The sequence below is a fragment of the Gossypium hirsutum genome, chromosome D05, assembly GCF_007990345.1.
Source record: "Gossypium hirsutum isolate 1008001.06 chromosome D05, Gossypium_hirsutum_v2.1, whole genome shotgun sequence".
Lineage (NCBI taxonomy): Eukaryota > Viridiplantae > Streptophyta > Magnoliopsida > Malvales > Malvaceae > Gossypium > Gossypium hirsutum.
Genome location: NC_053441.1, coordinates 58,961,346 through 58,984,162, shown reverse-complemented (window position 1 = coordinate 58,984,162; position 22,817 = coordinate 58,961,346). Strand labels below are relative to the sequence as shown.

General features: G+C 30.9%; 1 protein-coding gene across 1 annotated transcript; it reads left to right on the top strand.

The window, feature by feature from the left end:
• Positions 1–3,817: 3,817 nt before the first annotated feature.
• Positions 3,818–9,937, top strand: LOC107902258 (disease resistance protein At4g27190). The gene is made up of 5 exons (XM_041092780.1): positions 3,818–3,875; positions 4,394–5,525; positions 5,632–7,026; positions 7,114–7,265; positions 9,862–9,937. The coding sequence occupies exons 2-5, from the start codon at positions 4,404–4,406 to the stop codon at positions 9,935–9,937; spliced, it is 2,745 nt and encodes a 914-aa protein (XP_040948714.1). The 5' UTR covers positions 3,818–3,875; positions 4,394–4,403.
• The last annotated feature ends 12,880 nt before the right edge of the window (positions 9,938–22,817 follow it).

The following is a 22,817-nucleotide window of genomic DNA, read 5'->3' as shown; positions in this document are numbered from 1 at the left end:
TAATAATTATCAAATTTTTCTAACTTATTCGTCGGATTTAGTGATCTCAAATCACCGTTCCAACTCTACTGAAAATTGGGCTGTTACAATTATTTTCTGAACTCTCAAATGGACTTTTTGGATTGACCAAGCAAGGCTAAAAACGGGTTAGGCTTGAAAAAATTTTAGATTATTTATAAGAGTATCTCAAGGAGTCTAATAATTACAATTTTTTTTGAAAGATCTTAATAACACTAGAAATCTTATCACACGATTATGCATGTGGAAATCAAGTATTTATAACACAAACTTGTGTTTAAAAATAACATACAATGAATACTGAAAAGTATGATTTGGAACTAATTAATAATAACACGTGAAATATGTATGATATTAAAATAAAAATTAGATTAAATTGAGAGTAAAAGAAAATCTAAACACAAAAACACATCATATTAAAAATACTAAATGAATACAAATGGTTATCATTGTTTTGTCTTCAACCCAGAGTTGGTGATGCTAAATCAATAACATTATTTACATACACAAATATATAAAAAAATTAGAACACAAATGTTTATCTGTTATAAAAACATGTATGATATGTACATTTCTGACATTTGTTAATTCTGCATGTGTATTAGGATGAGATTTGTGTTTACGGAGGAAGTGTGGGAGTTTAACTCATTTGCCATATTTGGTGGCTCAGCCACACATATTTTTACATTTGGCGATGAATCACCTAATGATCTGACAGTTAGGCTACGAATATTTTGAAAAGTTTCATACTGATACTAAGCGGTGTATAGGGCTTGATGGGTATTTAATACCTTATTTGGTGTGTAGAGATGGTCGGAGATGGTGTGAATGGATCGGAGTAGGATTGTAATCTACATCTGATATGTTCTGATTCTGTTTCTGTATATGATATATGTCTGATTGACTTCCAAAAGCATGTTTGAAAATTATATCTTATATTTTTACTCTTATATAAGTTACTCATTGAGCTTGTAAGCTCACTCTCAGTTTCTCTTATTCTTAGGTAATCCTTAGACTTAGGTGGGTCGGTGAGACTGAAGCTCGATTAATTATCTTCTTGTTATATTTCTTATTTTAATCTGGTTTATTCTGTTTTGGTTTTGAACTTTTTTTGGACTGTTTATAAGATTAGGTTTATTTTCGCTTTATTTAAACATTTTTGGTTGGTTTAAATTCGATCTACAAAATGTTAAATTATGTAGCAACAAACCGTGTTTCCAAAATCGGACTCGACTAAGAATTTTCGCTATAAGCATAAGTGTTTTACGAGTAAATAATTGACAAATTTATCGAAATGGTTAAGAAGGATATTTTCCCCAAATAAACTCGGATTTTACTTAATAAGAGCTAGCATTGTTTTATAAGTCGAATAGATAGATTCTGGATTTTCAAATAAATTGTAGTAACATATCTAGATTTGACCATAATGTATAGGTCGGGTTTGGGGTGTTACAGAGCCTGTAAGCTCACCCAATGTTTCTAACTTCTCAATTAATCAACATATTTAGGACCAGATGACGTGCAAGAGATCAGATTGAGTTCTCAATTATTTAAGTATGATGGTTCATGTTTTAAAATTATTCTGGACATTCTGATTTTTTTGGGGGATTGTAAATCTTTTTCTGAATTTTGCTTTGCTTAGTTGGATTTAGTAATTATTACTTATAACTACAAGATTTTGTGTTTTACAAATTAAGTCATGGTTTTCAAATTTTAGTACTCTAAAATTTTTCACTGCAAAATAAAGTAATCACTTAAGTGTTTTTCTATAACAAAATAAATAGTTTTAATGATTGTTTTCTTAAAAATTGAAAAGTGATTCGCTAGAATTAATATGGTCAAAGTTAATGTAATTCCTCCAGATTTGACCATAACGTATAAACCAGGTTTGTGGCATTACAATTTTTGTCCTCAATTTATATATATATATTTCTATCAATTTGACCCTGATTTTATATAAAAAAATTTAAAATCATTTATAAAATAGAAAAATGTATATAAAATTCTAGAAAAATAAAATCTTGAATATTTTGTTGAATAACTAAAATGTATGATAAATAAAGAAAAGTATCATTCAATAGAATTCAATAACAAATTAGAAACAAAACGAAATAAAAAAGTTCAGTTTCATGCTCTTAAAGAACATCTAGGACTGATATTATGTAGACTTATGAAATCGACCCGGATGTCATTTTTTTTGTCAAAAGATTACAAAATATACCACAATTTTTTTCAAACTCAGTTCAAATTTTAATTACATTTAAATTATTTTCAAAATCCAAATTGTAAAAACAAAATGTGTTTCTTCTTCCATGGTTGAGTTGGGCTTGGACAAGGTTTTTATGTCACGAGCTGTTCCAACTCGAATTCAATTTAAATAATAAAAAATATTTTTAAATTTTAAGTTTAATTAAGAATATAAAAATATTTTTTAAATTTTATTATTTTCTGATCTCTCAAATGGACTTTTCTGGGTTGACTGAGCTGGACTAAAAATGGGTTAGGCTTGAAAAAATTTTAAATTATTTTTAAGATTATATCAATGAGTCTAGTTTAAAATGTTTTAATAACACTAGAAATCTTATCACAAGCATATGCGTGTGAAAATCACGTATTTAGATCACATATTTGCATTTTAATAGAACATACAATAAATAATGAAGAGTATGATTCGAAACTAATTAATGCCAACACATGAAATATGTATGATATTAAAATAAAAATTAGATTAAATTGAGTGTGAAACAAAATTTAAACACAAAAATACATGAATATTAAATGAATACAAATGTTTATCATTGTTTTGTCTTCAAAACTTTTGAAAGAAAAGAAATATTGAAACAAAGGTTGATGGTGAAGAAAAGCTCAAAAATAGAGTTAGAAACATTTTGACAAAATAAACAAAAGTTAGTGACCAAATTTATCATTAAACCTAATTATTATTTAATGGCAATTTTAATGGCTGACAGCAAAGAAAAAAGTCAGAAAAAGATGGATTTCTTACTCGTCTTTTTATACATGTAATTATGCTTTCCCATTAATTATTAATTATTTTCTCTTTCTTCTTCTTCTTCACATACTTTCCCATTAATTCCTGTCACAACTTTGCTTATTTCTGTTTTCACCTTCTTCTTCACTTTTTTTAATTTCTTTTCATCTACAAGGTCTATCACTAATTTCAAGCATCCAGTCAAGGTAATTTCCTGTCATTTGCTTCATTCATGACTATACAATGATTGTTTTTTATTATCAGCTACTGTTATTGCAGCTAGCTTTGTAAGATAGTCAGGGTAATAAGATCTGAAGCAATGGTTTCCTCTAGTGATTATCAACAGTTTTAGATTTTAAGACAGGATGACCAGTAGACATAATCTACTATAGTTACAAATTAATACGAAAACAGCTATGCTTTGTAAGATAGTCAAGGTAATAAGATCTGAAGCAATGATTTCCTCTACTGATTATAGATTTTAAGATAGGATGATCAACAGACATAGTCTACTATAGGTACAAATTAATACGAAAAAAAGCTACCCAGAAGCAATATAATGTTGAAATCTCATGCTGTTGAACATTTTACTTCTTAATATTCTGTTGCACACTTGAATCTAGCATTTTCTATACAGTGAGAGGTTAATTCTGGATATACAAATTTCATCATGTTTCTGTCTGTCACCCATCCATAGCTCCATCTAATAGACGCCATTGCTTAATCCATGACATGCTTTTCATTGCTTAGTTCATGACTATGCAATCATTGTTTTTTATTACCTGCAACTGCTTTGTAAGATAGTCAAGGGAGTGAACTTTACTGCTTCATTTTCGGTTCTAATCTCTCAACACTTTTCAGCCAGTAGGTCAGGCAATTTCTGCTTCCCATTCTTTGATCCTTAAATATGCAATTCAGCTCAATTGAAATTTGTTTGCTTATTATCAGCTCATGACATGATTTCCTTTGCTTTTACATAACAAGAAAGATGAATAATTGTAATAAGATCTGAAGCTATGATTGCCTCTGCTGATTATCAACAGTTTTAGATTTCAAGACTGGATGATCAGCAGACATAATCTACTATAGTTAGAAATTAATACCAAAAGAGCTACCCAGAAGCAATATAATGTTGAAATACCAAACTGTTGAACATTTTTCCTCTTAATATTCTGTTGCACACTTGAATCTAGCATTTTCTATACATTGAGAGGTTAATTCTGGATATACAAATTTCATCATGTTTCTGTCTGCCACCCATCCATAGCTCCATCTAATAAACTCCATTGCTTGAAACTTGCATTCATGCTTACACTGACATATCAAAAAGCCAATACATTCACAGATTTTCATTATCTGCTACTGTTATATATGATTGCGTTGCAGGGACATAGCAATGGAGTACGTAGAGCCTGTTCTTGGCATTGCAAATTGTCTTGGAACTCCTGCTTGTAAATACTTGCAATATCACAGAAAGCTCAATGATTATGTGAGAAACTTCAAGAGGATGAGAGATGAGTTGAATTGCAAAATGGAAGATATAGAGCTGCAATTGAAAGCAGAGCTTCTTCGTCCTCTGGGGAAGATACCGAAGAAGGGAGTTGAAAATTGGTTGAAAGCTGTGAAAGAGATGATTAGGGAAGCACAAGTTGTTGAAAATAAAGTCAGTAACGGGAGATATCTCTGCCGTGCTTGCAACGGGAAGCTGGTTGATGAAAAGACTCGAGAAATGAAGAAATTTCTTGATAACGCTCCTAATGCCTCTGAAGGTCTTGCCATGGATGGTCCAAGTGCTGGGTTGCCACTGCCAACATCAGAGCTAGTTGGAGAAGAAGCTGTCAGAAATGAGATTTGGGCATGTTTGATGCAGGAGGAGGTGAGCAAGATTGGGGTTTGGGGGATGGGTGGTGTGGGTAAAACCACTATCATGAAGCACATCCACAATGATCTTTTGAAAGAACAAAGATTCGAAAGGGTAATCTGGGTTACCATATCAAAGGAGTTCAATGTAATGAAGGTACAAGATAATATTGCAAGTGCATTGGAGGTGAAGAAATATTTAGACAAAGAAGAGGACAAGCTCAGACGAGCAGCAATCTTGTCAGAAATGCTGAAGAACGCAGGAAAGCATGTTCTAATCCTAGATGATGTGTGGGATAAAGTCTCTCTAGAGGAAGTTGGGATCCTCGAGCCGAGTGGCAGCAATGGCTGCAAGTTGGTGTTGACAACCCGTTTGGAGCATGTCTGTAAGTATATGGGTTGTAAGGTGATAAAAGTGAAGCCTCTTTTAGAAGAAGAGGCATTGATACTATTCTTGAATAAAGTTGGACCTAACATTGTTCAAAGTCCAACTATAATGCCTACTCTGAAGCATGTTGTCAAGGAATGTGCGGGTCTACCTCTTACAATTGTCGTGGTAGCTGGTACCATGAAAGGAGAAGATAACCCACTTATTTGGAATAATGCACTCAGGGAATTGAAAGAGAGAATAGGGAAAGTGGAAGGAGTGGAAGCTGAGGTAATCGAGAGCTTGAAATTTAGCTTCGATCACTTAAAGGACGAGAGAGTGAAATATTGTTTCTTACATTGCGCATTATATCCCGAAAGATTTTGGAATTGAAAAGGATGAACTAATTGAGTGCTGGATTGAGGAGGGATTCATAGATGATATGGATACAAGACAAGAAATGAAAGACAAGGGCCATGTTATTTTGAAGAAGTTAGGAGATAACTGCTTGTTGGAAAATATTACTAATTTATTTGGTCAACCTCGCATAAAGATGCATGATGCAGTGAGAGACATGGCACTGTCGATCACAAGTATGAATCCTCGATATATAGTACAAGCAGGCTTGCAATTAAAAGAATTACCGAAAAGGGGGCAATGGAGTCCAGATATTGAAAAAGTGCCGCTTATGGATAACTCCATAACGGAATTTCCCGCAGATGTGCTGCCCACAAAATGTCAACTGCTCACGACCTTGTTATTGCAGTTTAACCCTATAAAGAAGATCCCATATTTTTTCTTCATAAACATGCCCTATCTTTGTGTCCTCAATTTGTCCTATACGGAGATCGAAATTTTACCAAATTCCATCTCTGAACTAAAGAACCTCACAACATTGTTGCTTCGTGGCTGTTATAAATTAAGAGATATGCCATGTCTTTCAATGCTTCAAGAATTGAAGAAGTTGGACCTTAATCAGACTGAAATTGAGGAAGTCCCTGAAGGCATGGATATGCTGATAGAGCTAAGATATCTTGATCTTGGAGTGCATACTCTGAAAGAGATACCCGCTGGACTTTTACCAAAACTCGTTCACCTTCAGCACTTGAGTTTTGATGTGTACAATGAAAAAACAAGTCTAAAAGCAGAGGAGATGGAACCATTGAAAAAGTTGGAGTGCTTTACCGGACGTTTCGAAGACATCAACGAATTCAATAAGTTCATCTCCTCAATGCAACAAAGTAAGGAAAATCTCATCAAGTACTATTTACATGTGGGCTCATCTTTTATTCCTGCTGAAAGAGATAAAACAGTAACAATTGGAGGAGTCCAGAATTGGGAAGGTGAGTTAATTATGCACCCAATTGAAATTCAAGAGTTGATTATTGTAAAGTGCGACTATTTGAGAAGCTTAGTCGATGATAATTGTTCCTTCAAAAATGCGATTGACTTGAGGATTTATGATTGTAAAGGGATAGAGTGTGTTGTTCCCTTGTCCTCTTTTGCCTCTTCTTCCGCTCATCCATTTCAGAGCCTCGAGTTGTTGTATCTTCAACTTCTGCCAAAGTTGAGTGCCCTTATTATGAAAGATGCAGGAATTGGTTCAGCAACAACATCAACATTGGCTCCGTCTACCACCTTTTCCCATCTTAAGGAAATTTATGTAGGGAGCTGCTCAAGTATGAAGACGTTGCTTCCACATTGGTTGCTTCCAAACCTCCAAAACCTGGAAAATATACAAGTGGAGGGTTGTAGTCAGCTAGTCGAAATATTGGGAGCAGAAACATCAGAAGTTGAAGAAAAAGGGAGTGATGCATTAATCAAATTCCATCTTCCTAAATTGAGAGAATTGATTCTATTTTCCTTACGAAATTTGAAGAGCATATGCAGCAAAAGTGGAGTGATGGTTTGTGATTCTCTCCAACTTATCCGTATTATTAGATGTGATAAACTGAAGAGAATTCCTCCATTTGTTCCCCTTGTTGGTAATGGGCAGCCATTTGCATATGCTCCACCTTCTCTTACCATCAGGTCAGACACAGAATGGTGGGAATCGTTGGAGTGGGATGACCATCCAAACTTTAAAAATGTTCTTCGCTTCAACCCCCCGTGGAGGATAAGAGGTATGAACAATGTATGGTCTTTTTAATTTTATATATTCATATTTATAATTAAAACATTTAAGTTATAAAGTTATTTTGATATGATATCGAATGAAATATTATTATGGACTTTTATCACATTCAACACTAGTCTATTATTTCGTTAATTTTAATAAATTTTAAATTTTATATAAAAATATATATACACAATAGAAGATGGCTATAAATCCCTCCATGTCTTGAGTCGGTCCAACTCGAATTCAATTTAAATAATATAAAATATTTTTAAAATTAAATTTAATTATAAAAATATATAAATATTAATATAAACATATATTAATCAAAATGATTTAAGGTGAGGCAAAACTATGATCTTGGTTTTATTTACAATAAAAGTTAGGAAAGTATTGTAAAAAGACATAATATTCTTTAATTTTCAATATATACAAAGTAGAGAAATTTTGGAGGGGTTTAAAAACAATTATCCCTCATTACAATTTTGAAATACAATTTTGAAAACATTAATATCGAATTTACTTTACCTATGTGGAACTTAAAAACGAAAGTTGCCCCGAAGACCATAAAAATTGACTTATAATATTGTTTGTTTTCTTTGATTATTGTTTCCTTAACTGTTAATGTGCGGAGATAAAAATAAATTTATGAGAAATTAAAAAAAGTTTTAAGGTGTGTATCAATATCATTATTTTAAAGTTCTATTTGCCCCCATCTATCTATTGCTGTACGAAAGAGTTACTCGCAAATTGACTTCGATGATACAATGAAACCTAATGATTGTCGATGTTTTACTTTGACAGAAACAATTCACTGAGCATTGAATGGACCATAGCAAGAATACCAATTTCTATAAAGAACTTGTGGAATAATTTTTTATAAAACAATATAGTAATATTAGAAGATGGAGAATAGAATTCAATAACAAATTAAAAATTGAACAAAACCAAAAAAAAGAAAGAAGAAGTTAGATCATTACATGATTCCTCAATATTTCTTGAAACCGAATCACTTCTATTATCAAGTTGAGTTTCATGCTCTTAAACAACATCTAGAACTGGTATTATAGAGGCTTATAAAATTGATCCTAATCTCATTTTTTTAGTTAGAAGAATACAAAATATACCACAAAAGTTTCTTTTTCAAACTCAATTCAAATTAATTTCTTTACCGATAAATTATTTTTCGAAACCCAAATTGTAAAAATAAATTATATTCAGAATTTTATCTTTTCTTATAATGTAAAAGCTATGTCAAGAAACAAAAGACGTAAAAAAAACAGAGATCAAATAATTTTACTTAATGTTTTCCTTTTCTATGTTTTTTTAAAAGAATGGGTATTGAATATTTTGATACTGATAATAAAGAGAAATTTTGGAGGGTTTAAAAATAATTACCCTCATTTTCTCTCACTGTATTTATTTTTGAATTTTTATCTACTTTTTAATTTTATAATGTTTTAAAATTTTTAATATTATCAAGACTAAACTGATTGAGAGTATAAAAATTGAGGACTAAAAATTGTAATTGTGATCACAACAAAAATTTTCTATAGTTTAGTGACTAATGTAATTTTTTTTTTGGTACAATGATCATTCGAACTCCATCTATTTCTAAAGAAGGTAAACACTCGACCAATAAACCACGACTTGAGTCCAGAAATGTAGTTTACCCAAGAATATATATATTTATTTTAACTTGAATAGATTTATTTATATATAAAAAAAATTGAATAGATTCATTCACATCTTACAAATCCATATGTAAAGAATTGTCCTGAGTTGAATCCAAAATTGAATACCAACAAGAACAACACCAGTAACTATACCCTGCTTTTCCCATACTCTCTCATTAGTTATTATTATCTGTTACAATTGAGCACCAAGATCGCTGCAATACTTGTTGGTATTGTCAAGAATTAATGCAAAAGACATTTCCATGGATTTTAGACAATCATATCTATCTTTGAAAATTTGAGAGCAGATAAAAGGTTTTATTACCAACTGATAGATACAACTGTTGAGAAAATTCAGTATAAAAATGCCAACTAATAATGGCAGACACCAAAGAGAAAAGCTAAAAGAAAAAAGATGGGATTTCTTACTAATAATTTTGCCTTTTTTTATCTTCACTTCTTCTTTTTTTGACTATTGTACCCACAACGTTCTTTCTTCTTCACTGTTTTTAGTTTCTTTTGATGTCCAAGGTCTATCATTACTTTTCAAGCATCCAATCAAGGTAATTTTCTTTCATTTGCTTAATCCATGACATGCTTTTCATTGCTTAATTCATGACTATGCAATGATTGTTTTTTATTATCTGCTTCAGTTATAGCAGCTTGCTTTGTAAGATACTCAAGGGAGTGAACTTCACTAATAAATGCCACCCATCCATAGCTCCATCTAATAAATGCCATTGCTTGAAACTTGCATTCATGTTTCCTTTTCATGCTTACACTGACATTCACAGATTTTCATTATCTGCTACTGTTATATATGGTTGCGTTGCAGGGACATAGCATTAATGGAGTTCGTAGAGCCTGTTCTTGGCATTGCAAATTGTCTTGGACCTCCTGTTTGTAAATAATTGAAATATCACAGAAAGCTGAATGATTATGTGAGAAACTTCAACATTCTTTCATTGCTTATTTCATTACATGCTTTTCTTTGCTTAATAGTTTTGTCTTTCTACGCACAACATTCTTTCTTCTTCTTCCTTTGGCTATTGTACCCACAACATTCTTTCTTCTTCACTGTATTTGAGTCTATTCTGCCTGTTTGGGTTGAGTTACACACTAAGCCTAGGCTAAGTGTTTAGCATTTGCGATCGAATTAGTGACTTGGATTTAGCATATTACTAATAATTCTTACGTTCTAAAATGTCGGTTTAGGTGCTGGAATCCTCGTAGTGGTGTTAGCATTGAAAACCGACTAGGTGTGTAATGGAAATATAAAAAAATAGCGAATGACACGATGTCGAAAAACCCACTATCGACGTCACATAGCCATGTGCCAGGTTATGTGGGTCATACGGGTTGGGTTATTTGGGCCGTGTAGGCTACACAGGTGTGTGTTAGGCTGTGTGCCAGGCCGTGCAGGCCACACGGGTTGGGTCTGTTAGGCCGTGTGGGACCATTTTTCATAAAATTTCGTCAGGGTCGTATTTGAAGTGCGATTTGAAATTAGTCACTTCGCAGGTTCTGAAATGTGTTATGTATGCATTCTGGATACAAAATTTGATATTTTGTTTCTGTTAATGTGATTTTTGAAAGCATATTATTCAATATTGACATTGTACGTGTAACATTCAAGAGCATGTCTGTGGTATAATTTATGCTTCTGATCTGTAATTTGAGAATCTATTTAAGCATGATTCATTTATGTGCATCTAAGTATGTAAAATGTTTTCACATGTGCATTGGGGTGGGATGATGATGTGATGGAGGAAGTGTTTTGGCAGTTTAATTGCATACTGATATTTATAAGCCATCATTGTCGGGCAACTCGGAATAACTTAATTTGTGGTTTAACCACATATCTAATATGGTGGCTTGACCACACTTATTGATTTTGGCAGAATACCGCATTATTTCTGGCAGCTTGACTATGCTATTCTAAAAAGTGATATATGCTCACTTATTGGTGTGACGGATGGAAGGGCTCTTATATTCCTATTTGGTATGTATTGGTGGGACGGAGATGGTGTGTAGTCGATGGGTGTAGGATCTGTTTCTGTGTCTGTATTTGCATTTGTATTTGCATCTATATCTGCATCTGATTCTGTATATGAGATTGTATCTGTATCTAAAACTGAAATTATATATGTAATTGAATTGTATCTATTTCTATAATTGTTATTGTATTTGAGTCTATTCTGCCTGTTTGGGTTGAGTTGCACACTAAGCCTATAAGCTCACCCAAGTTCTTTGACTTCTCAGGTAATCGGCATACTTAGAACCAAACGACGTGTAGAAGCTCAGATTGGGTTCTCAGTTATTTAAGTAGGATGGTTCATGTTTTTAAATTATTTAGGACTTTCTAGATTTTTTTGGGGGGTTGTAAATCTGTTTCTGTATTTTGCTTTATGTTTTGGTTTGCTTAGTTGAATTTAGTAATTATTACTTAAAACTACAAAGTTTTGTGTTTTGCAAATTAAGTCACGATTTTTGAAATTTAATACTCTGAAATTTCCCCTGCAAAATAAAATAATCATTTAAGTGTTTTTCTATAATAAAATAAATAATTTTAATGAGTGTTTTCTTAAAAACTGGAAAGTGATTTGCTAGAATTAATATTGTCTAAACACACGACTTCAAATTCAATTTCTAGGTTTTTAAATAACCTAATGTAATTCCTCCAAATTTGGCCATAACGTCTAGGCCGGGTTTAGGATGTTATAATTTTAGTCCTTAATTTTTATATTTTTATCAAATTGACCCTAATTTATATAAAATTATAAAAAACTCAAAATCATTTATAAAATAGAAAAATGTATATAAAATTCTAGAAAAATAAAATCTTGAATATGTTGTTGAAGAACTAAATTGTATGAGAAATAAAGAAAAGTATCAGTCAGTAGAATTCAATAACAAACTAGGCACATAGCAAAATAAAAAAGTTAGATCATTACATACTTCCTCAACGTTTCTCGAAACCAAATTAGTAATATTATCTAGTTGAGTTTCATGATCTTGAAGAACATTTAGAATCGGTATTACAGAGGCTTATGAAATCAACCCGGATGTCAATTTCTTTTAGTCAAAAGATTACAAATATACCACAACATTTTTTTCAAACTCAATTCAAAATTTAATTATATTTAAATTATTTTTCATAAGCCAAATTGTAAAAACAAATTATGTTTCTTCTTCCATGGTCGAGTTGGGTTGGACAAGGTTTTATGTCTTGAGCAGTTACGACTTGAATTCAATTTAAATAATAAAAGATATTTTTAAAATTTAAATTTAATTAAAAAATATATTTTTTAAAATTTTATTATTTTCTGAACTCTCAAATGGACTTTTTGGATTGACCAAGCTAGGCTAAAAATGGGTTAGGCTTGAAAAAATTTTAGATTATTTAAAAGAGTATATCAATGAGTCTAATAATTACAATTTTTTTTTGAAAGGTCTTAGTAACACTAGAAATCTTATCACACACATATGCATGTGGAAATCACATATTTATAACACAGACTTGTGTTTAAAAATAACATACAATGAATACTGAAAAGTATGATTTGGAACTAATTAATAATAACACGTGAAATATGTATGATATTAAAATAAAAATTAGATTAAATTGAGAGTAAAACAAAATCTAAACACAAAAACACATCATATTAAGAATACTAAATGAATACAAATGTTTATCATTGTTTTGTCTTCAATCCCGAGTTGGTGATGCTAAATCAATAACATTATTTACATACACAAATATATAAAAATTTAGAACACAAATGTTTATCTGTTATAAAAGCATGTATGACATGTACATTTCAGACATTTGTTAATTCTGCATGTGCATTAGGATGAGATCTGTCTTTATGGAGGAAGTGTGGGAGTTTAATTCAATTGCCATATTTGGTGGCTTAGCCACACATATTTCTACATTTGGTGATGAATCACCTAACGATCTGACAGTTAGGCTGCGAATATTTTGAAAAGTTTCATACCGGCACTAAGCGGTGTGTAGGGTTTCATGGGTATTTAATACCCTATATAGTGTGTAGGGATGGTCGGAGATGGTGTGTAACAGATCGGAGTAGGATTGTAAACTACATCTGATATGTTCTGATTTTGTTTCTGTATATGATATATGTCTGATTGACTTTTGAAAGCATGTTTAAAAATTATATCTAATATTTTTACCCTCATAAGTTACACATTGAGCTTGTAAGTTCACTATCAGTTTCTCTTATTCTTAGGTAATCCTTAGTCGGTGCGACTGGAGCTCGATTAATTATCTTCTTGTTATATTTATTATTTTAATCTGGTTTATTCTATTTTGGTTTTGAACTATTTTTGGACGGTTTTTAAGTTTAGGTTGAGAGCATAAATAAATAAGAAATCAAACTGCCTCCACTTTTTAAACATTTTCCCTCTCTTACCATTCCTTCTATTCTCTTTTTCTTCTCCAATATATATATATACACTTCCCAAAATAACCTTCTAAATTTTCATATTTATAATTAAAACATTTAAGTTATAAACTTATTTTGATATTATGATATCGAATCAAATATTATTATGGTTTTTTACCACATTCGACACCAGTATATTATTTTGTAAATTTTATATTAAATAAATTTCAAAATAAATAAATAAATAAATAAAAACATACGCCTCATATTTTAGAGTGAAAAATATGGGATAGAAGTTGACTATAGACTCTCAATTTGGTCCAAGGCGAATTCAATTTAAATAGGTTTAAGGGTGTAAAAAGTCTTCAAAATTTTTCAAAAAAAGCCATTAAGCCCTTGATTTTATTTTGCACTCACTTTGGTACTTGAACTTTCAAAATGTATCAAAAGGACCCCCAAACTTTTTCAAAAATGCAATTAAGCCCCAGCTTTTATTTTTCACTCAATTGGGTACTTGAACTTTCAAATTGTATAAAAAATGCCTTCAAACTTTTTTAAAAAAAATTAAGCCCCCGAATTTTTTTTTTGCACTCAATTGGGTATTTGAATGGTCAACTGTTAAAGTTTAACAGTCAACTGTTAAAGTTAACGGTCAAATGGTCTTTTTGATGTATTTGACAGTTCAAGTACCCATTGAGTGCAAAAAAAAAAAAAAAAGAAATCAGGGGCTTAATTACTTTTTTTGAAAAATTTTGAGGGCCTTTTCGATGTATTTTGAAAGTTCAAGTATTTAATTGAGTGAAAAATAAAACCAGAGGCTTAATTACTTTTTTTGAAAATATTTGAGGGCCTTTTTGATGCATTTTAAAAGTTTTTATATATCCAAGTGAATGCAAAATAAAAGCAAGGGTTTAATTGTTTTTTTTTAAGTTTGAGGATTTTTTACACTCTTAAACCATTTAAATAATAAAAATATTTTTAAATTTAAATTTAAATGTATAAATATTAATATAAAATTAGTAAAATGAGTTTTTGGATTGATCGAGCTAGGCCAAAAGCAAACCTAGACTTGAAAAAACTTCAGAGTATATCAAGAGTTTAATAATTAAAAATTTTACTGTTTGAAAGATTCAAATTATGCTAGAAATCTTATCACACGCATATATGTGTAGAAATCACATATTTAGGACAAATATAAATTGAAATAATGATAAATTAACATATTAAAATTTTTAATTTTAAAAATATGCAACTTAAAAAATTAACCCATTAGATATCATATTATAGAACTTGTAATATAATTATATTTTACTTTATAAAATAGGATATGTAATCAATAATTATGCAATCAGTCATTACATAAAGTTGTCAGTTAATTTACAATTAAAATTATTTATCATTGAACTATTTTAGATGTTTGAATTTGGTTACCCAATTATTAAAATTATAAATTTAGTTAGCAACTTTTTATGTTTCTCAACTTCTTACATTCATGTGTAATCCTGGGTCGTAAGGTCAACGGTGTCACCTTTGGGCCATTCTATGAACCATTCAGTGGCTATTCACGGAGATGAGACATATGTCCAAAAATTGATACTCAAGCCCTTCCATGAACCATTTAATGGCTCTCCACAGATGTGAGACATATCTCCAAAAAATTGATAGTTGGGACCCTCTATGAATTGTTCAGCAGCCCTCCGTAGAGGTGAGGCATAATACCAAAAATCGACAATCGAGCTCGCCATGAACCGTTTAATCACTCTCCACGAAGATGAGGCATATCTCCAAAAATTGATAGTTAGGCCCCTCCGTGAACTGTTCAGTGGCACTCCACAAAAGATGAGGCATTAATTTCAATAGCCTCACAAGGTATTTTATATTCTTGAGTCAATGTCTATACCATCCATCAAACTACAAAAGTGAAGTTCATATAAGACAAACAAAAGCACGATTCATCAATATACCAAGTAAAAAAAAGTTAAGTCAAGACTTAGATTCAGTTTAATGATACCATCCACAGTATGACACCTAAAGGTACCCATCCACCGTAAAGGCACCCTTTTACCTAGGGGTGAAATTAGAAAACCTTTTTAGGGGCGAAATTAAATTGTAATTTTAACATAAAAAATGTAATTTTACCATTTTAGTAGCCTATATCTTTATAATTTTTAAAAGATTACATCAAATTTTTATATTTTTAGGGGGCAAAGTGTAATTTTATCTTTACTAATTTAAATTTTTAAAAATTTTAAAAGGGCTAAATGGAAAATTTTCCATTTTAAGGGGGCAGGGCCTGCCACCCCCCAAGGTTCGCCCTTGCTTTCACCAAGGGTTCACTTTTATTCCACTAAAGGTTCATTGATCAAACAGTAGCTCGCCTTATTACATTAGCATAATCCTGAATAGTTTCTATCGCCTCTAAGGTGAGCTTAACTTCAAATAATTGCTTTACCTTCAAGGTTAACATAATTTTAAATACTCATAAACGCTTACAGTGCCTACAATGCCAGCACAATTCTAAATATTTGTGAACTTGACAATGACAGGGAAGATGACCAGGAAGAAGAAGGGGTTGCTATGGGAAGATAGGGTTCACTGATGGGTTGTCACAGTCTTCTTCTCAAGTAAAGAAATCCAAGCTCGGTTTATCGGATGCATTTAACCGCAATCGAAAGGGAGTCATTGCAGACATAATCAGCTTATGGTACCAATCTTAAGAACCAAAACATCAACTTACTACACTATGATGAAGGATTTTATAACAACGTCAGAGGGAATCTAAGGGATAACATCTGAAGGAAATTCAGATTGTTAAACATAAAATTTGAAATTCATGGCAGATTACGTATCTGATCAGCTGAACCGCTAAAGCGATTGAAAGCTTGGTAGATTATTATGTTCCAATGCTACAAATTCAACTTTGGTTTCCTTACTTCATTAGACGGTTTCATTATAGTTTGCCTATGTATAGAAAGCTTAGGATACGACACAAAATATGCATAACATTCTATCCAACATTAGAACGGTACAAAAAAAAAGTTCGTTATCGAACGGAACCAGGTGAAGTTGCCACACTAACAGATCACTAAAATTTTACAACAATGATGGAAATGTCATCCTTCTTGCTCCTCTTAACAGCTTCCTCAGTTAGGTGCTTTGCAGCAGATCGAGCATCCTTAATGCCTTTGATAGCATCGACAGCTTCTTGGTAACGGACCATTAAAAATGTGATTAGATAGGGCTTACCTTCCATAAACCATCACTAGCCAATATTATAAGGTCGGTATCATCGTCGGTTGTTTCAATGCTCACATCTGGCTCCGAAGTAAGATGTTTCTTTAAACTCTTGTCACCAAATCACTACACCAGAATAGGCTTTTAGCGGCACTTTTTGCGGCGTTTGGAACAAAAGCGCCACAACAAATCGAGCATTAGCGGCGATTTAGCCAAAGCGCCGCTAAAGGTAGAGCATCAGCGGCGATTATCCCGAAGCGCCGCTAAAAATAGGAATTAGCGGCGTTTTATATAAAGCGCCACAAAAAAACCTAAGACCAACGGCGTCGTTTTTGCGATTTTTTAAACCTTTAGCGGCGTTTTTGTCTAAGCGCCGCTAATGCTCGAGTCTTTAGCGGCGTTTTTGTCTATGCGCCGCTAATGCTCGGATATTTAGCGGCGTTTTTCTATGCGCCGCTAATGCTTGGGTCTTTAGCGGCGTTTTTTTCTATACGCCGCTAATGCTTGGGGTCTTTAGCGGCGTTTTTATACAAGCGCCACCAATGCTCGGATCTTTAGTGGCGTTTCTAACTGAGCGCCACTAATTCTCTTGTCTTCAGCAGCGTTTGTATCTAAGCGCCGCTAATGTATTGACCTTTGGCGGCGTTTTTGCCGAAGCGCCGCTAATAGTAACAAATATCTTATAAGTTGAAATAAATAATATTTTGTTCTATTTATTATATAGTGGGACAATTTACATTTAAATTATAATTAACAAATAATATTGATTAATATAAAAAGTTTTTATTAAAGAGAAGTCGTATATATATATAACAACTAACTATTTATAACAGTTGATTTAAACTACTTTACGAGAGAAAATATATTAAATTATGAATAAAATAAAATATAAATAAAACTTAAATTGTTGTATTAATGTAAAGAATATATTAAAAATAGAATTAACTTTTTATAAGAGTAATAAATTTTGGTAGTATATATTGTTCGACTAATTTATACAAAAAATATATATATTTTAACAATTAATTAATTATTGAGTATATATATTTTATGATTATATATATTAAACATTTAGGGAAATTTTGTTATGGACGGTATTTTAAGGAGTACGGGGTATAGATTTAATGTAATTGGGATTTAAGGTTAATTTAGGGGTTAGAGGTTTAGGGGTTTGATATTTAATTAGGGTTAATTTCAACGGTCATGCATATGTTAGGGTTTAATTAATTAGATTTGTTTTTTATTATTTTTTATGGTGAATATATACGTTCTTATATATTTGTAATAAAATAAATCCAGATGATCAATAAATTTAATTAATATATATTAATGAAGTTTACTATAGTTTATATTATAATTATTAATAGATATATATATAGGTGCGTGGTAGTTAGATGATCATTTTATGGATGCATGTTAATTTATAATTTGAAGATTGTTAAATGATACAATTAACTAATTAATAATAGTTGTATATTTAAAAACATTTAACCCAAATATTTAACGGCCATTTGATATTTTTGATATATATGCATATATATATCCATATGGATATATATATAGTTATTAATTATTTAATTTGTATATATAGGACCAAAATAATCTTGGTATAAATAAATAAGTTGGTAATTATGTATTTGTTAAATAAATAGGTAATTAATTATTTAAATGTAAGATCACAAAAAAAAGAGAAATTTAGCGGCGTTTGTATAGAAAAACGCCGCAAAAGGTAGCCTTTACCGGCGTTGTAGTCAAAAACGCCACAAATTTTGCAATATACGATGTCGTTACGTGTTAGGGAATCAGTTTCTATTGTGGCGTTTTATAGGTAAGCGCCGCTAATATTCTTGATACTCTATCAGAACGGCGTCGTTTCAGTTGAATGATGTACTCTATTACTGGCGTTTTTCGGGAAAACGCCGCAAATATGTCTACTTGTGAAAACGTCACCGTTTGTTTGTGTAATTGAAAATTTGATGTTTAGGTGTAAGGAGGATTTAGGGTTTAAGGGTTATGCTTTAGGGTTTAGGGGATTTAGGGGTAAGGGGTTATGGGGTTATAGATTTGGGGTTTAGGGTTTCAACGGTTATGTTAGAGTTTAAGTTATTAGATTTTGCGGTATTTTTAATTTTTATATCAAATATGTTCTTATTACTTTCTAAAATATATATTAATAAATTTAATATATTGAAATTATGAGTATATAGTTTAAATTTATTTATTTATCAATAAACTTAAATATTATAAAATTCAAAATTTATACAAAAAAAATTAAAAATGTAATATTACAAATTAAAAGTTTTTACTATTAATTATTGTTTAATCAATTATAACTATTTTATGATTATTAAAGATTTAGGGATTATTTTGGATGGTTGTGCTATTTTAAGGATTAGGGGGTATATGGATTTAAGGTTTGGGATATAAGGGTTAGGGGTTTAGGGGTTACAAGTTACGGGCTAAGGGTTAATGGTTTAGAATTTAGGGTTTAGGGTTTCAGGGGTCGGATAAAGGTTTAGGTTAGTTTAGATTAATTTATTTAAATAATGTTTTAAAAAATCAATTTAAAGTACCAATTGATATAAATTATATTAATGTTTTTGTCATTTAAATATTATTTTAAATAGAATTAAGATTAATAAGTTAAAAAATATAGTTTGAAATATGCATTAAGCTTTATTAAACGGCGCCGTTTCAGATTATAAATTCAATTTTTAGTGGCGTTTTTTGGAAACGCCGCAAATATACAAGAAATAGTGGCGTTTTCCTAACAAACGCCGCAATGGTGTCTTAAAATTTTGGCAAAACGATGCCGTTTCTTTCATCGTGTTTTAACTTATCATTTTCTGTATAAGGCATAAACACAGAAACAAACATCCTTCAGACAAAACATCGCGATAGAAACGAAAGAGAAAGGGCAAAGGAAAAAAGGGAGAGGAGAACTCATAAATCGGGTGAAACGAAGCAAAAGCTGAGCTAATCTTGAGAGGATACTATCAAGGTTTCGGAATTTTTGGTTAAAAGGTAATCTTTTTTTCTTTTAAAACGCTGTATCTTGATTTAGGGTTTGGGTTAGGTCTAATATGGTAAAATTTGAAATATTTTATTCACTAATTCAAGAATATAGTACTATAAAATGGCATATCACCAAAACAGCCGATTAGGATTTTTATCAAGCTTGAAACCGAATATATTAACAGTAACATATATTACCGATTAGGATTTTTATCGCCATTCCCTAATTTGAATTTTGTTTTGGTTGTATATTTGGGTTTGGGTTTGGGAAGAAGTACCGACCCTGTGTTTACTTTACTGCTAGTTCTTCTCATTGTTGAAGAGTTAACAGTAACAGTTAACATTCAGGAGGGACATTGGCTTCTAGTTTTGTAAGATGCCTTAATAAATATTTAAAATGGTATTCTTTTGCAAATAATTTGTTATATTTTGTTAACATGTTGCTAAATCGATTATGTGTATTGAAGAATCAATTCAGTCTTAAAAATTGTTGCTGTAATTTGTTTGAAATCGAAATTCATTTTGAATTGGTCAATAGTTTATTTGTTTTGCTCTAAAATGTTGCTCTAATCATTTTGAAATCGATTATTTGTTTGGTCAAAAGAAGCAAAATCTGTCAACCGATAATTGCTTGGCATTCTAAGGTTAATCTTTGGGCACTTAATTTGGTTAATTGGCAGTTTAACGCTGACAAGTTAAACACGGTGTTTGGTTTATGAGAGTACAAACTTTGGGGATTAGGCCTCTTTTGGCGAAAATAAAATTACATAACTCACATGTTAAAGTTGTAGCTGTTATTCTTATGCATCGTTGGAACAGATATTGAGATTATCTGGTTGCAATAATTTGCAGTGACTACCTGTTCCAGCTTCTGCTTATTGGAGATTCTGGTGTTGGAAACCCTATTCTTCTTTTGAGATTTGCTGTAAGTTTCTTGACTTACATTTCCATTTGAAAGCAAAATTCTACATTGACATGATACTGTTTTCGTTATCATACATTCTTAGTTTCTTATATGATTGCCCTGAATGTTTATATCCATGTATGATGCTAGATTGTAATAATATTTCATTAAAAAATTGCACTGCATATAACATGTGTCTTGAGAGAGTTTTGTGTGCACTTTACGAGTTAAATGACTGTTGGGGCCTCTGAATCTTGCCACTATATTCTGTTGTGTATGAAGACATCAAACATGTGGAATTTTGGATATTTCCAGATGGTTATGCAAGACAAAAAGTTTGGCCTACACTTCTATGAATTTGAAGAATTTGTCTATTTTTGTGTTTCATAACTTAGTTAATTTTCTTGGATAGCAAGCTTATCATTCATGTACTGCAAACTGAACATTTACGCGGAATAATATAATTATTGGAATATTCCAATTGCACATAATAAAAATTACCCTCCAAATCTCTCAAGCCAGGACGTTTCTAGGTTTTTTTATTTGATTCTCCAAAATTCTATCCCCGAATTTTGCTTACTCGCTTAATTGTCGCTGATACTTTCTTCGTTTTCGGTCTTTTAACTACTTATTATCAACCGGGGTCTCCCTTATTGGAATCTAGGAGATTTTTCACTGTGTCTAAAGGTTCGTTATTTACTACTAAATTCTGATTTTGGTTTATCATTTGATTAAACTTTTATGAATAATAATAGAACAAATGTTGGGTTTTTTTTTTTAAAAAAAATCTGGATTCTATATGGTCCCCGGGAGAATCCATGAAAAACAAACAAGATCATATCAGTTTCTCGATTTTCTTTTTCAAGTAAATATTTCGTTTTCAAGAGTTTGCAACTTTTTGCGGCTTAGCAAATCAAGTTTTCTTGCCTTATTTTGCTTCTGTTTATATCCTGTGGCTTTGAACTGATTTTGACCCATAATAATTCAGTTTTAAAGGTTATTTTTGATTGGAGTATTATTTTCTTGGATAGCAAAATTTGTACTAACTATTTTATTTTATTTTATGTCTAACCATTGTAATACATATATAATAAATAAGTTTTTTCCTCATATTATTACTCTACTAGCCAAACGAGGCATTATTTTGTAATGATAGCAAAAAAATGTACCAAACTTGAAAATGTTAATAATGACGACCAAAATTTTAGAAGTTTTAATAACAATAATAACATAAAGGGGAACACATATTCTTGAAAGTTTTAACAACAATAAAAAAAAGTAATAAATTTATAATACTTGACATTGATTTATGTTTATTTAGTTAATTAATATTTAAAAGCATAATAAAAGTTTTACAAAACTTAATTAAAAGCAATGGGTTTTGTTTTAGGTTTTAAATGAGTTTATATATTAAAACAATTTAGTTTTTTTTTTCAATTTTCCAATCTACAGTACCTTATCACTGATAATTTGCATAACTTACATAAATTAATCTCGATGCGTAAGTTACATAACTTACATTAATATGATACATAAATTACATAACTTAGTTAATTAATATTATACATATGTTACATAACTTACATTAATGTGATACATAAATTACATAACTTAGTTAATTAATATTATACATAACTTACAACTTACATAACTTATAACTTACATAACTTATAACTTACATAACTTACAACTTACAACTTACAACACACATAACTTAATTAGTTAATATACATAAATTACATAACTTAGTTAATTAATCAGTATTATACATAAATTACATAACTTAGTTAATTAATGTTATACATAACTTACAACTTACATAACTTACAATTTTTTAATAATTTGTAAATTACATAACTTACTTAATTTTCATAATAAATAACTTACATAACTTACAACTTACATAACTTATACGACATACATAACTTACATAGCATAATTTGACTAATACACAACTTACATAATTGCCATAATAAATAACTTACATAATACATAACTTACGTAGCTTAGTTATACTTATTCCTAAATCCTAAACCCATGCAATTTATTCTCAAGATTAGGCTTCAAGAAATAAGAAATGGACCGGTCTTGGATGAATTTGTCAAGGGTAAGCGACAGTTACCGAAATGGAGTACAAACTTTTCTAGATTTTGCATTTCAATATGCAAGCCAAGAGAACATGATTCTTTGCCCGTGTAAGAAGTGTGTCAACATAAACTGGCATTATCGTGA

What these genes read in the sequence shown, in the direction of transcription:
- LOC107902258 (XM_041092780.1), top strand. Translation starts at nt 4,404, where the DNA reads ATGGAGTACGTAGAGCCTGTTCTTGGCATTGCAAATTGTCTTGGAACT. An exon ending in TGGGAGCAGAAACATCAGAA is followed by an intron (nt 7,027 to 7,113) that starts GTTGAAGAAAAA and finishes CGAAATTTGAAG; the next exon opens with AGCATATGCAGCAAAAGTGG. An exon ending in CCACCTTCTCTTACCATCAG is followed by an intron (nt 7,266 to 9,861) that starts GTCAGACACAGA and finishes GTTGCGTTGCAG; the next exon opens with GGACATAGCATTAATGGAGT.